Source organism: Prionailurus viverrinus, chromosome B4, assembly GCF_022837055.1.
Source record: "Prionailurus viverrinus isolate Anna chromosome B4, UM_Priviv_1.0, whole genome shotgun sequence".
NCBI lineage: Eukaryota > Metazoa > Chordata > Mammalia > Carnivora > Felidae > Prionailurus > Prionailurus viverrinus.
In genome coordinates, this window is record NC_062567.1 from 43037569 (window position 1) to 43053804 (window position 16236).

The 16236-nt window shown below is 36.4% G+C and overlaps 1 protein-coding gene across 1 annotated transcript in view; it reads right to left on the minus strand.

The window, feature by feature from the left end:
* The window catches only part of LRP6 (LDL receptor related protein 6), a 179005-nt gene that overhangs the window by 54650 nt on the left and 108119 nt on the right, over window positions 1-16236 (minus strand). Inside the window, exons 6-7 of the mRNA XM_047865362.1 lie at window positions 13792-14188; window positions 12474-12645 (exon numbers count right to left, since the gene is read on the minus strand). Of these exons, the coding sequence (XP_047721318.1) occupies window positions 12474-12645; window positions 13792-14188 (569 nt within the window). The remainder of the gene's footprint in view (window positions 1-12473; window positions 12646-13791; window positions 14189-16236) is intronic.

Below are 16236 nucleotides of genomic sequence, written 5' to 3' on the forward strand. Positions count from 1 at the left end.
CAGGTAAAATTAACTTTAATACTGTATTTTATCTAATCCAATATATCCAAAATATTTTTATTTCAACACGTAATCAAAACTTAAAAATTTAGGGGCGCCTGGGTGGCGCAGTCGGTTGAGCGTCCGACTTCAGCTCAGGTCACAATCTCGCGGTCCGTGAGTTCGAGCCCCGCGTCAGGCTCTGGGCTGATGGCTCGGAGCCTGGAGCCTGCTTCCGATTCTGTGTCTCCTTCTCTCTCTGCCCCTCCCCCCTTCATGCTCTGTCTCTCTCTGTCTCAAAAATAATAAATAAATGTTTAAAAAAATTTTTTTAATAATAATAAAAAAAAAAACTTAAAAATTTATTACTGAGGGGCACCTGGGTGGCTCAGTTGGTTAAGCGTCTGACTTTGGCTCAGGTCATGATTTCATGGTTCCAACCTGTGTCAGGCTCTGTGCTGACAGCTCGAAGCCTGGAGCCTACTTCGAATTCGGGGTCTCCCTCTCTCTCTCTTTCTGCCCCTCCCTCACTCACATTCTGTCTCTCTCAGTAAAGGCTCAGTAAAGCCACAACAGTGAAATGTCTTCCATTTGGTCTTTACTTCCTCTTCAGCTATACTATACTTAAATCCTAACATAGGTTAAAATTATTTCAAAAAATGATTTCTGATGAAAAAATTTAATAGAATTCTACTTTTTTTCCCGAGCTTTTATCACATTTCCAAGTCCACATTTCAAAGAACTAGCTGAGACTTGTAAGAGCAAGGACAAAGGCCTGATTCTTTGATTTCTTTTAGGTTATCCCAATATTTAAGTTTAATAAGATAATCCATATCTGCCATCTCCTTGGCTCTCCCACTAAGAGTATTCTAGATTGACCATGTGCTAATAATAATGGTTAAAGATGGTGGTTCATGAGAATCTCTGCTTTATGTCTGATATTTTTCATAATTAAAAAATAAAGAAGGGAGGAAAGATAAGGTGCAAGTCCAAGGGTACTTGAATAATAATAATAATAATAATGATAATAATAGCTGTCATTAACAAATGCTGTTATCACTTTTGTTGTTGATATGATGTGGAAACCAATTATAAGAATCCCCTGAAGAGATTAAGGGATCAACAGCTTAAACAAAATCTGACTGTGAGATTACATCTAAAGAACCATATATTTCTCTTTATACAGAGTCCAATGATTACTTTCTGAAATCTGTTTCTTTGCATTACTTTTGCAGAGATGACACTTCCATTAGAAAATGACATCTCCCATGGGGCGCCTGGGTGGCTCAGTTGGTTAGGCAACCGACTTTGGCTCAGGTCATGATCTCACAGTTCATGAGTTCAAGCCCCGCATCGGGCTCTGTGCTGACGGCTCAGAGCCTGGAGCCTTCTTCGGATTCTGCGTCTTCCCCCCTCTCTCTACCCCTTCCCTTCTCACGCTCTGTATCTCTCTGTCTTGCAATAATAAATAAACGTTAAAAAAAAAAAATGACATCTCCCCTAAATACTGTGCTTTTATCAGCTACACAATCTCTACTGGATAGAAGCAACACAGTGAAACAAGAACATACTGCTTCATCTCAAAGAAAATCACTATTATACTTCTCATACCCAACAAGTTACAGTTTGGGGCAGGTTACTAGGTTTGTAAATATGGTTTTAAGCTTCTTATGTTTAAAATAACAACACAAATCCTGGCTAAAGCTTGCTTCTACATTCTGAACCCAGAACAAATGAACCATTTTAAGTGATTCCAAAAGATTACCCTTATGCTTTCAAGGTGGAGCCAACACTAATTAAATCTGGCAACTCTTGACGGTGTGCTTCACTGTATTACCTCAGAGTGGTTTAATTCGTTACACTGAAATTGGGCTTCTGTCACTTCTAAAATCTACCTCCAAATCTGAACCAGAGTCTCTAGTGGTTTCAACTGCTTCAACCACATTGTGGTAGGGATTTAACTATTCTGAGGCATTCCCAAATATTACAAACCGCAATGAGAATATAGACTACAACAGGAAACAGATGTGGGTTAACCAGAATAGCTCCACAGAAAGGAGGTAATAGCAAACCTTCTATAGGTATCACATCTGTTTTCTTGAGCAGTTTCACCAGCTTATTAAATGTCAAGACCGGATTACCCATAAATTGGGAACGCAGCCAGTCTATTACCAAAGTTGTTGCTATGCAACTCCACTTGACTAGACACGTTCAAGAGATAGATGACAACAGGACAACCAGGTACCCATCATAAAATGAGCTAGAGTGGGAACATTATGACATCCTAAAAGAGAAATTTAAGTTATGTTCACAATGAACCATTCCTCTTCTAATGTTCCAGCCAATGTCTAAAACAAGTAGTGAATTAAAATTTATATATAAAGAGACAATATACCTCATTGGAGGTTCACTGATAATAGGGTATAAAACAGAATTTCACAGAAGTGGTATTTAAAAAAAAATGGAATACATATCTGTGGAAGTAACAGTTCAATCATGCAGATGCTCACTGGGAGAAATGCTTTGAATCTAGTAGGGGAAGTAAAGAGATGTCATGTACCTGTGTAAGAGAGCGTAAGGACAATTACAGTGTTGCATTAAAGCCTTTTAACCTAGTTTAAGATTTATGTCTCGGTAAATACAAGTGATTTAAAAAAAAATTTTTTAATGTTCATTCATTTTTGAGAGACAGCGAACGAGTAGGGAAGGGGAAGAGAGGGGGAGACACAGAATCTGAAGCAGGCTCCAGGCTCTGAGCTGTCAGCACAGAGACCGACGCGGGGCTCAAACTCATGAACTGTGAGATCATGACCTGAGCCGAAGTCGGATGCTCAACCAACTAAGCCACCCAGGCGCCCCAATACAAGTGATTTTTAATGTGAAAAGAGAAAATATCATAGTTTCATTACATAATTTTATTTTTTCAAGGAGTCATGTTTAGAATATTAAACATTTGCAGTTAGTATGCTCTTACAGAGAGCTAAGAATTGCTACTGTGGCCAAAGCTTTCTAAAGCCAAAATTACTCAGGAAAACTAGAAAATTGAAAACAGATTTTCAGTTGAAGGCATTATTATGATCAACACAATACCACCTTGGTCAATTCTATCAATTGCTTCATGAGACACTTTTAAGAGTCCCACTGTCCTAGGGCCTTCCAAAAACCCTAATGCAGAAAACATTAGCATGTTAACAAGGGAAAACTGTTCTCTTTCCTCTCATTCTTTTCAAGCACAACTAAAATAAATTCTATTTGGAGTCTGAGTAGAAATAATAATCAATACCTTATTATTGAAAGGCAAATTACTCCAGTATCAATGAGCATGCCTTATGTCCAGATATTGTTTTTTCATTTTATTTTAATTTTTTAAAGTTTCTTTTTTTAAGTAATCTTTACACCCAACATGGAGCTCGAACTCATGACCCCAAGATCAAGAGTTGCATGCTCTTCCAACTGAACCAGCCGGGCGCCCCCCAGATACTGGTTTTTAAATACTACCCTTCATTAAAAAGAACCATGGTTCTTTGGAGTAACAGTTGATTCCAGGGCTGAGGCAAGAGAAATATAAGATAAAGCTGAATATACTGTTCTTCCAAAAAAGGCTTTAAAATTATGGGGGTTGCTTGAAAAATTAAAAATAGAATCACTATATGATCCAGCAATCCCCACTTCTGGGTATATATCTAAAAGAACTAAAACAGGATCTCAGAGATGTTTGCAATCCATGTTCACTGCAGCGTTATTCATAATAGCCAAAAGGTTGAACCAACCTAAATATCCACTGATGGATGAATGGGTAAAGAAAATGTGGTGCATACATAAAATATTATTCAGCCTTTAAAAATAAGGGAGTCTTGTTATATGCTGCAAAACAGATGAACTGTGAGGACATTATGCTAAGGGAAATAAGCCAGCAACAACAAGGCAATACTGTATTATTCCACTTATTCCACTAGATGATTCCACTTCAGGTATCAAAAGAAGTCAAACTCTTAGAGAAAGGCAAGTTAAAATGGTGGTTGCCAGGGCAGGGGGAGGGGGGAAAAGGAAGCTGTTTGGAAGAATTTCAGTTCTGCAAAATGAAAAAGTTCTAGAGATCTTGTTGTACAAAAGCGTGCATAAATAATTAACACTACTATACTCTCTGCTTATAAATGGTTAAAATGGCAGATTCTATATTAAGCGTTTTTGTTTTGTTTTGTTTTTTACCACAATTTAAAAAGAAGAGAAGGACGCTCATGAAAAGGACACAGGAATCAGCTTGAAGGTGCTCCTAATGCCAATTCTTGGATTTTTGCAACTATTTAATGATGATAATGAAATATTACCTTATAATATTCCATAATTTTATAGAGTAAAATACGTATCCCGGATTCCATACTAACATATATAGATATATGAAAAATTGAATAAAGGGGAGAGAACAGCTCTTCCTTACAGGAGAATTCCAATTAATACATACAATAGGAATAATGGATATTGTATCAATGTTAATTTCCTGGTGTTGATAACTGTTCTAGGAGTAGGTAAAATCAAACTGGGTGAAAGATATATTATTCTGCTATATTTTCTGTAAGTCTCAAATTATTTCAGAACGAACAGTCTCAAAGAGAAGCAACACAGCACAACACAAAAAGTACTGCATCAGGAAATCAGGAAATTGGAATTGCATTTTTTTCCTAAATAGAAAGTTATATGATCTTGGGCAAATACAAGAGGCTAACTAAGCAAAAAGCGCCAAAGAATGCTGAATTTTAGGAAGAGAAACCTGGGACAGAAAGAACAAATGTTTGTATGAGCATTGTATCTAGAAAACAGCTAATTTTATGAAAACTATAAACAGTTTCTTTATGCGAAAACAACTTTGCAAACCCATGAAACATTGTTTACTTACTATCTTTAGCCTAATGAAATCTACTGTGGCATAGAAGGGTTTTTTTTCATATTTTAAGAATAACACTATAGCTAAAGTATAAAAGCAACATTATAAATCTCAACTGAATATAAAAGCCAAGTCACTGTCAATCCAAAATAAAAAATAAATGAACAAAACAGAAAACTCTGAATAGGGGTGATATTAATTGCATAAAGCCTCTAATTTCATTCTTACTTACAAACTCTAGAAGACTGAAAGATTTCAGAAGCTCATAATTATAAACGAAATACTAAATAAATACCAGTCTACCGAAAATTTCACTACAACCAAAGAAATTCCTCTTCCTATTCTTTTTAAAGTTACTTATTTTGAGAGAAAGAGAGAGAGCATAGTGGGGGGAGGGGCAGAGAGGGAGGGAGGGAAAGAATTCCAAGTCTGCGCTGTTAGCATGGAGCCCAACATTGGGCTTGATCTCACTAACTGTGAGATCATGACCTGAGTGAAATCAAGAGTCAGAAGCTTAACTGATTGAGCCACCCAGGCACCCTGCCAAAGGAATTCTAATCCTTCTCTGAGATTTAGTTATTTCAGATCAAATCTAACAAAACAACAACAACAACAACAACAAAAAAAAAAAATATAAATATATATATATATATATATATATATATATATATATATATAGTGCAATGAATTAACAGTGTGGGAAATCTAGGAGTTCAACAAAAATAATTACAGGGCCTGCATTATAATATTCTTAGAAGCTCTAAATTTTTTTTTTAATTTATTTATTTTGAGAGAGTGTGAGCAAGCATACGCATGAGTGGGGGAGGGGAGGGGTAGACTCTCAAGCAGGTTCCTTGCTGTTAGCACAGAGCCGGACATGGGGCTTGATCTAATGACCCTAGGATAGTGACCTGAGCAAAAATCAAGAGTTGGATGCTCAACAGAGCCACCGAGGCACACTGAAATTTTTAAATTGTAAACTACACTTAAAGTGCAAAAAATAACTGAAGGAGAAGCCTTTGTTCATTAGGGATAACTTTAGGAATAACTATTACACAGAATCATTAAACAGCTGGTAATAATTTTAAATTTAAATAAGAAGTTAAAATACTAGCCACTTTTAACTGCTCAAGGATTCATAAATTCCCTCCCAAGAAGTCTCAAAATTGTGGCCTTTGCCATTATCTGACTACCTACCCTTTCCAAACCTACTAAAAACAGTAAAAATAAGATCTCTGTGACCCTTGTAAAAGCATAATAGTTTCCACCTACAGAGAAATCTCTTCCTGAAAAATAATGTTTTACATGGACTCTGTTAGTAAAATACATTTACATGTTCTGCAGGTTTCAAAAAATGGCTTTTAACATTTATTTAAACCTACCAAACATGTTAATAACGAAGTAGCTTATATATGGGTCAATACAAAATATAAACGGATATTACAAGATATGGCTTTCAGTAAAGCTGAATTACTAAAGGGGCGCTTGGGTGGCTCAGTCAGTTAAACATCTGACTTTGGCTCAGGTCATGATCTTGTGGTTTGTGAGTTTGAGCCCCACGTCAGGTTCTGTGCTGACAGCTCACAGCCTGGAGCCTGCTTCAGATTCTGTCTCTCTCTCTCTCTCTGTACCCCCCTCTCAAAAATAAACATTAAAAAAATTAAAAAGAAAACTGAGTTACTAAAGATTTAAACCCCCCAAATGCAAGTCTTCTTCAGTTAAGAGGGATTAAATGTATAGTAACTAAAGAAAAATTTAAAGAAAAAAGAAAATATTCTAGTCATCTGAATACAAACTTCCTTTAAGCAACTCTCCCAAGGCAAAATGTATTATCTGTTAGTACAAAAAAACACCAGAAAATGTAACGGGAAGAAACGTAAAGATCATCTGGTTCAAACGATCTTACTGGTCAAAATACAAAGACCAGATTATTATCTGAATTATCTAAAGTCATCCAGTTAAATGGAAAATCAAACAAGAATTAAGGTCAGTACCCGATATTATAAAATGTTTCAATAAAGATCGAGAGATTACAACTTTTAACAATTAAACACCATTCCAAATTGTAAAGAAGCTGATTTCTCAAGAAAATAGCATATTTAAAATCAGAACTCTTTCACTTCAGGAGTATAAAAACCAAAGGAACAAAAAAGGTAGACTGAAACTAAAAATATCTCCACACATATTAAATGGTTTTATACGAAAACATGAGAAGAAGAAGGGTAACAGAACATTTTAAAAATTATCCAAGAGCAAGTTCAAACGTGGTCACTAAAATAACAACACGCATCAGATTCTTCTAATTTACATAGATAAAACCATACTAACTCCTAAGTAAGGCAAAGCATCTTATTTGGTAAGGGTCTAGGGTTTGTGGTGGCATTTCAGGAAAGCATGTTTACACTCATCATCACGCAAGTTTCTCTCATTATATATGTGCAATAATTTTTTCAGAGCCAGATAGGGTAGAGTGCATAATGAGACAACAGAGCATATAATTAGATGATGTACTACTTTGGCTGCCGTAGATTATAACAAGTTAAATGATGTTGCTTGAATTGTACATCAAAAGGTAACTTTCAAATAGGAATTCAAAAATGTGTTATCATAAGATACATCCCCAACAGATGCCAAGTGATATAGAAGGACAGCGCCATGTCTACAACTCAATGAATATAAGCCCCTAATCCAGGTATTCTGTTGAGCTAAGGGATCTAATGTGATGGTGTTTATCAACATCATTCTTCAGTTATTGTATGTCAGCAACATGTGGAGAAAATATATTAACATACATACACATAGTGGTGTAAAATAGTAGAAAGGGGCAAACATTCAGGTGTTTAAGCTCATTATCTTGAATATTTCTCTGAAACTGAAAAATAAAATCAATTTTAAGGAGCACTGAATGTTATAAACTGGCAAAGATTCAAAAGGTACTTGTAATCAAAAGAACTTTATCTCAATGGCAGATGATCATATTATTATTATTTCTTAAGGAAGAAATTAATCTTTAAAACAAACAAGAAAAATCATCATAAATGGGCCCTTTTGTGTTATAACAGACTTTCACAATATACAGGCTAAAGATGCCAAAGAAATTACTTTACAAAGAAATCTGAATACTTGGAAAACAAATTCCCTTATTAGGATATTGACAAAATAGAGGAAGTTGTCATGAAGGGAAAATGTAGCCCTGCAATTTCAGGCTTAGAATATAAAATAGATCATTCACCAATTGCCAACTTTTCAGCACACATCCTATACAATAATACACTCTTTATTCAAAACTTCTTAATACTCCAAGTTCTAACAATCTCTGTTTCCCAAAGTCGTGCCAGGTATAATTAGATTTGGACAAAACTAACTACGGACATTCTCTAAAGCAAGGAAATTTATAATAAGAGACTGAAAACAAATCGAGATGACCTCCAAGTAGGTAAGAAATCTCTCTTTACCTATAACTAGTATGTATTGCTGCATCTGTCAGCAGAAGCTGAGAACTGAAAGAAGAAAAATTGAGGTAAAACATATATATTAAAAAAAAAAATTAAGAGAAAAATTGAACCAATGATGTCATTTTCAATACAACCAGTAATTCAAAACACAGCGATTTATTCTGTCAATCAGTTAAGTTGTATGCAATGAGAAAAGCATCCTCAAAAAAAAAAGCTAATGATAACATTCCTTTTTTATAATTTTTTTCCTCTATGCTTATTTTTGAGTGAGAGACTGAACAAGTGGGGGAGGGGCAGAGAGAAGGAGACACAGAATCTGAAGCAGGCTCCAGGTTCAGGGTTGTCAGCATACAGCCTGACACAGGGCTCCAACCCAGGAACCGCGAGATCATGACCTGAGCTAAGTCGGATGCTTAACCAACTGAGCCACCCAGGTGCCCCCAACTTTCTTAACTTTTGTATAATGGCAAAAAAGATGCTTTAAACTTATAAATTATCAATGATAGGTCTTTGCTACTGAGCACCAGTTTTCCAGGCCCTCAGTGCAACAGGTGTTTTTGGCAGTGAAACCTGACCAATCAAAATAAGAATGTTAAGACACAATGTGCTTCTGCCTACTGCAGGGTCTTATGAAATAGATACAAAGGCTTATTTGATGACTGTCCTATCAGAATAATAGAAATAATCCCTTCTGATAATGCTTTCGTATGTATTATAAGAAGCCCCAGAACACTGTAATACTCCACAGAGGTGGAGGGCGAGGGGGAGCTCAGTGCAGACAAGTAAACTAGAAGTTTGTTTCTAAAGGGTGATGAAAGGATTTCAGCATAATGAATAAGAAGTATAAACAAGCACCAGCATTGCACCTTTCAAATAACACCTACAGGTAAGTGGCCAGTATCAGCTGACAAGTAGGGAAATCAGGTATATCCTCACAGACACAGCCTTATCTTAAAGCATCAGACAAAATTATGACTGTCTTTTAAAAAAATGTGACACCATTAGCAATTCCTCTTGTCCTATCCTTCTTTGCAGAAGCTGGTTATAAACCTTAGATAAACCTATTTGTTCTTTCTGCCAACTCTGCACAATAAAAATCAAATCTGAAACCTACAGCTTTCCAATATATCCAACACCTGGTTAATTCACCACTTACAAAAAAAAGGGAGAACCTGATCTAAGGAACCTCCACTGAAGGTGCAGATAGAGTAAGCAGACAAACATTCTGAGCTCTTCCCATAAGACCCAATCAAAACACAAAAGTTTACTGTGTCTTACAATTGCTACATATAAATTTCCCAAGTATCAATCTTTTCTTTTCAAATGTACTATAAACACATAAAGGGTAGTTTGATCCCAAGTAAATGCAATCTTCCAGAAGGCAACAGGGCTATACAACTGTTATTTAATATTTCCTTACACTTCCTGGAAAAAGCAGCTTTCATTCTTGGGCATGACAAAAAGCTGGGAAGCTTTCTTCCATTCTTTTTTTTTTTATGTTTATTTATTTTTGAGAGAGCAAGTGCAAGTGGGGATGGGCACGGGGAGAGGGGGTGGGGGGGAGGGAGAGAGAGAGAGGGAGAATCCCAAGCAGGCTCCGTGCTGTTGATGCAGAACCTGAAGTGGGGCTCAAACTCTAAAACCATAAGATCATGACCTGAGCTGAAATGAAGAGTCGGGTGCCCCACTGACTGAGCCACCAAGGCACCCCTCTTCCATTATTTCTTTTTAAACTGTAGTTGATACACAGTGCTACGTTAGTTTCAGGTGACTGGAGGAGTCCTACTGGGAAGATTTCTTAATAGGATGGACTGGGAGGGAGCACTGCCACCTAGCCCAGAGCAGGATCGGTAGTTAGCATCACCAGCTACATAACAAAAGCAAACAACCTCCTTAGAAAAAGAAGCACTTAAAAAATTATGTATTTTTCCAAAACTTTTCAAGTTCACTATATTTAACCTACTATCAAGTAAAGTGAGATGAAAAGCTGGTTGTGGCAGTTGCTCCTGTAACCACCACTAGTCTCAGAAAGAGAAACTAACAGTTTTTCTCCCCCAATTATGCAAGATTAATTTAGATGGAGAGCTGTGCTCTTTTCTTAGTATGCCATATACTAGAAATTTTACACATCATCATAAATTAAGAAGAGAATAACAAAACCTGCTCTCTTTATCTCCCAAATGTGTCTATGAAAAAAAAGTGACAAAAGCACCCATGCTCAATTAGAGAAACTTCATCAGAATCTCCAGGCAAAGAAAAAGGGGAGGTCTTTTTGTGTATAATCTAGTGGAGGTAGATGTACCATTAACCCCAAATAATCTGCCAAAAAGAGGACAGACAGCAAACCTGGAGGAAGAGAAGCAGATCTGAAAGGCAGGTTTTTAAGAATGCTACCACTCAAAGAAGAAGGGGAGAAAGAAAGAAGAAAGTGAGGAACAAATGACACCACTGTATATATATGTACAGCTCAAGAAGACAGAGCAGGCCAGAATGAATACTAATTTTACAATCTACTGTACTTACTGTAAGCCAAGAAAATAAATCCTATTTAATCAATATTACATACTGTTATATAATGTGATTCATTTGTATTCTCCAACCCTGTCACTCAGAACCTCCAAAAATTCTCACTTTTCTACCTAAATCCCTCCTAAACTATTAGTGATTTTGAATACATATCTGTATGTAAAGTACTTAAAGTGACCTGAAGTGTGGAAAATTCCCAGTAAGAAACAAATGTTTTATTTACAATCTAATCAGTCATAGTAACCTTAAAAAGATAATACCAAGTATAGAATTTTTAAATCCCTACAAAATAATAAATCAAGTGCTCTTCCCTACAAACGTTCTTGTAGGACATAGGAGCTTTTAACTATTTTTCTAAGAGTAGCAATACCTATACCCTCATGTACAGTCCATAGCTGATCAACAATATACATCTGTGACCTGCTTGGGAACGAGTATGCAGTTTGTACTCGAGCTGACCCAAGTGAAGCTAATAGCCTGTCTTAAAAAAAAAAAAATGAAATCATAACTTTGGTCTCATTAGCACTGCCTTCTAAGCTGTTAAAGATTCAAACCCTAACTTGGATTTAAGGAGGGGGGAGGCAGTGAACCACTAACAACAGGGAGAAAATTTATATAGTCAAGTCTATGCAAAATCTCCTATTAATGCAAACCAGCTGCAAGAATAAGAGATGCAGTTTGCAGTATTTGAGCCTTGTGGAACACTAATGGGTTCTTCTATTCCAAGTTTCCATTCTGAAAGGAAGGCCCTTTAATTCATTATTCCCTCAGAGTCCCTGGCACTCCTAAGAATTACCTTTCTAAAATTCTGCAGCCCAAATTATCTATCTGTTAGGAGATTATGTGCTGTGGCTCTGATGAGCCATTCCGAGCCATTCCTTATATGAGAAGTCACACATCCCCCCACAAAGAAATATCGTGAAAGAAACTGTTTTAAGAATGTGATCCATAAGACCTCTAGCACAGCCTAACTCAAAGTTGTGAAATTCAGAGTTCACATTCAACGTCAACATATGTGCCAGTTACAAAACACTGTGGTAAAATATTCACCACTGGTTATTTCGACCATAATTCTATTGTGACTGCTACAACTTAATTCTACCATTTAGTAAATATTTCCCCAAGCTTTGGTTAATTAATCTTTCTTCTACACAGCTCATAAATCAATTTAAAAACTATTTGCATGTAACCATCTTAACACTTAATATATGACACTACCTGCCCCCAACACCAGTAACAACAAAAAGAGGTTATATGTACACAAATGGGCTGTTTTCCTGACAGGACTACCAGCTCTCCCAGTATACATCTTATATAATATTTGATTTGTGCAGAAACTGTCCCTAGGAAATTCGAGCAGTGGCTTTATCCAAAATGAGGGAAATCAGTCACGTAAGCTTTTAGGACTAGAAATAGAGGAATATCCACTTTTCATACCAGTATAGCTCAGATATCTATCAGAGTTCAGTGGAAGAAAATACATAATGCCTAGAATCCTGAAGGCTGAATAAAATTTCCATAAAAGATACCTCTGGCACCCCAGACAAGAGGCAAGAATATCTGCATCAAATTAACATCAACTCAAAAACCATTATAAAACTGGTTTTAAAATGAAAAAGCGAGAAACAAACCTCAATTTTGTCTGTTTTGGCATCTCCCCAGTATATTTTGCCTTCATCATAATCCAAGGCTAAACCATTTGGCCAACCAAGAGAAGTGTTAACCAACACTACTCGGTCAGAACCATCCAGAGCTGCTCGCTCAATTTTCGGGATTTCTCCCCAGTCAGTCCAATACATGTACCTACAGAAGTACACAGAAAATGAGCTAAACACAAATAATAAACTGTAACTTTCAGATATCCTAAAGGTGAGGTCCACCCCTCATATTCCACTGGTATCAGTTAACACCACAGAAGGGAAAAAAATAGGACTTAAACACACTCAAAAGTTATGTTTAAGACATAATAGCAGTGCATATGCTTGTAGGAAATTTTCAGATCAAACAGTGTTTTCTAGAACTGATAATGCCTTCCAATAATAAGATTTCATTTTTAGTTATGTTTTTCCAAAATATTTTGTGCTCCTTCCCATTAATAGTCATCTCTTTTTTCCAAACTTTTTATTTATTTAAGTAATCTCCACCCCACCAATGGGCTTGAATTCATGACCTGGAGGATCAAGAGTCACATGCTCTTCCAACTGAGCCAGCCACGCGCCCCAGTCATCTCTTCTTCTTGCTGGCTTGTCACCTCTGACACAAAAAGGCTATCCCAGTAGTAATATTCAGATGACAAACTGAATTCCTAAAATAACTAATTCTTTTTGTAGTGCTAAGTAACTGCTGTGGCTGCTGGGAGTTTAAGTAGCTCTAAGGCACTGATATACACTGAAGTGTAATACTTTGTCACCATGTTCACCCTCAGAGTGAGTTGCATAGTAACAAGTAACATTGGTGAGTATACAGAAAGCTATGTTTCCCTGGGTTGTGGTCAGGGTGTTCTGACAAAAAAAAAATTTTTTTTCAAGTCATTCATATATCTTGGGATATATAAAGTTAGATATATCCTTTACCATATCATTCTAGAAGTACTAAAAATGGGATGGAATTAAATCTTCTAGAGGAAGAGAAAGAGTTCTGAAAACAATTTCTTTCCACATTTTTCATGGTCATGATGCAACCTCGGCAAAATCTGTAGCCAACACCCAAAGTCAGCAAGTACTGACTTAATTTATAAAGAAAAACTATTCAAATCATTCAAGGAAAAAAAAACTAAGAATTCTTTAATTTGAGATTTTATTCCAATCAGTATGTTCTAAAAATGAACAGCCACTAAAGAGCTGTTTATTGAAAACCAATATATACTTCATACTGTTTTTGTCAATGTTTTTAGAAACCTGTAGAAAACAGAAACACCAGGCAAAATTTTCTATTGGCAGAGCTTCTTACCCAACCATGGGATCTAACACAATAGCCCGGGGTTCCTCTAAGTCCTCTGAAATCAAGATCTTCCTCATGGTCCCATTGAGCCTTGTTACTTCTATCCGATCAGTGCCAGTGTCTGTCCAATAAAGATTTCGGGCAACCCAGTCAACAGCAATACCATCAGGATGCGCAATTTGAGCGGTGACCACAAACTGACTGCCGGATCCATCTATGAATGAGCGGCGTATGGCCCTCACTTCATCATCAGTCCAGTAGATATAGCCTTCCACAGGATCATAATCTATGGCAATGGCATGACGGATGTCTTCTAACTGTAAAACAATGTCTGTGAAATCTGGTGTATCCAAAGAAATGCGTCTCAAGTCTGTCCTTCGGGCTAAAAGCAGTAATTCGGTGGCACCTAGAACGACAAAGTGAAATAAACGAAGAAAAAAATTGAAACCCACAGGTAAAATTTAGTCATTCTAAATAAAGAATGCAGAACCTCTTCAAGAATTGAAAAGTAAAGGGGTACAAAAGGATACTCAGGGTCTATTTAGGGTGGAAATGGAAAGTAAACATAATGAACTAGGAATAGCTTGACTACAAGGCCAACCTCTATAATGCCTCAGCTCTCCAAATCAAGTTTTGATTCCTTCTCTATTTTCATTCGTTATATAGGTCCTGAAATTAATAACAGTTACTTAAAAGGTATAATGAATAACGACTAAGTAATGACTAAGAAGTTAAGTAGTTGAATATTAAAGGAGGAAGGAGACATAGGATATAGGTCCTTTGTTCAAGAAGTATGTTTAAAAAGGTAAATAAATCCAAGACAAAGGTCTTTTGTATCTGATGAGAATATTCTAAAAGTAGACTGTGATGGTTGTACAACTGTAAATTAGTTAAAAAGCCCAGTGAATTGTATACTTGAAGTGACTGAAGTTTATAGCATGCAAATTATATTTCAGTAAAGCTGTTTTAACAAAGAGAACTATAAGGCAATGCCTGACATAATTAAGAACAAAGAAGGCTACGGTGAAGGAAAGCAGTAGCAAAGAGAGGGAATCAGTTAACAAAACAGTGGTTAAGAGTAAGAGCTGTAGATCTGATAGAAACAGATTCAAGTTCCTATACAAACTTAGGCAAAACTTGATCTCCCTAAACCTAGTTTTCTTCATCTATCTCTCACAGGGTTGCTGTGAGGATTAAACAAGATCAATGTATGGGAGCCTGGGTGGCTCAATCGGTTAAGTGGCCAACTTCAGTTCAGGTCATAATCTCATCACAGTTTGTGATTTCAAGTCCCGCATTGGGCTCACTGCTGTCAGCACAGAGCCCGCTTCCGATCCTCTGTCCCCATCTCTCTCTACCTCTCCCCCCTGCTTGTACTCTCTATTCTCAAAAATAAAAAAACATTTTTTAAAAATAACGTGAATGTAAAATTCAGGAACGTACTGAACATGCACTGGATAAATATTAGCTAATATATTATCAGTAAAAAAGAAACACTCAAATTTTTATTTCACTGAGTTTTAAGTCAGATTTGCTTATGAAATGTTTTAAACCCAAAATAATATTCAATAAAAACATAGCTGAGAATGAGAACATTAAATTCAATCTTTTTTTTGTTTTGATTTTTAGTGTCCAAGTAAAGCACCAGCAAAAAGTCATATAACTATAAAAGACAGTAAGCAAGTTGATATCTGAAAGACTGAAAAAAGATTCCCAAAGAAGTGAGTCTAAAAGAAAATACGGGTGGGGCGCCTAGAGGGCTCAGCCGGTTAAGCATCCAACTTCGGCTCAAATCCTGATCTTGCAGTTCATGAGTTTGAGTCCCATGTTGGGCTCTGTGCTGACAGCTCCGAGCCTGGAGCCTGCTTCGGATTCTGTGTCTCTCTCACTCTCTCTCTCTGCCCCTCACCTAGCTCATGCTCTGTCTCTTTCTCTCAAGAATATTAGGAAAAAAAATTTTTTAAATAAAACACTGGTATTAAGTTTCACAGCAATCTGGAATTATAGTTGCAAAAAAAAAATATGAAGAGGAGTCAAGCTCTCAAGATCAACTTTTTGACTTAATAACTAATTATAGATAAACTTCATCTTAGAGAAAATACAGCCCTAAATACCACAGCAGGCACCAAGCAGGCATAACTGTACCATTCACTGCCTCTGCTAACTACCAAAAAGAGCCAGCCCAAACTTTGCAAACAAAGAAGTCATAGAAAGTGAAGCTGTTAATTTGAGCAAGGTGATCAAAACAGAATAGTTAACTTAAAGCTACTACACACCAAATGTACATCTAAAATTTTAAATACTAGTTAAACATGTACATTTACACTGCTGTGAGGGAGTAGACAGACCACTATTACTAAAATAAATCCTCTGTTTTAAAGTCAGGCTACATGTTTTAAACAAAAAAGCAACATTACAAAAACCTTTTGTTTTAAATTGAAACCAAATTATTGT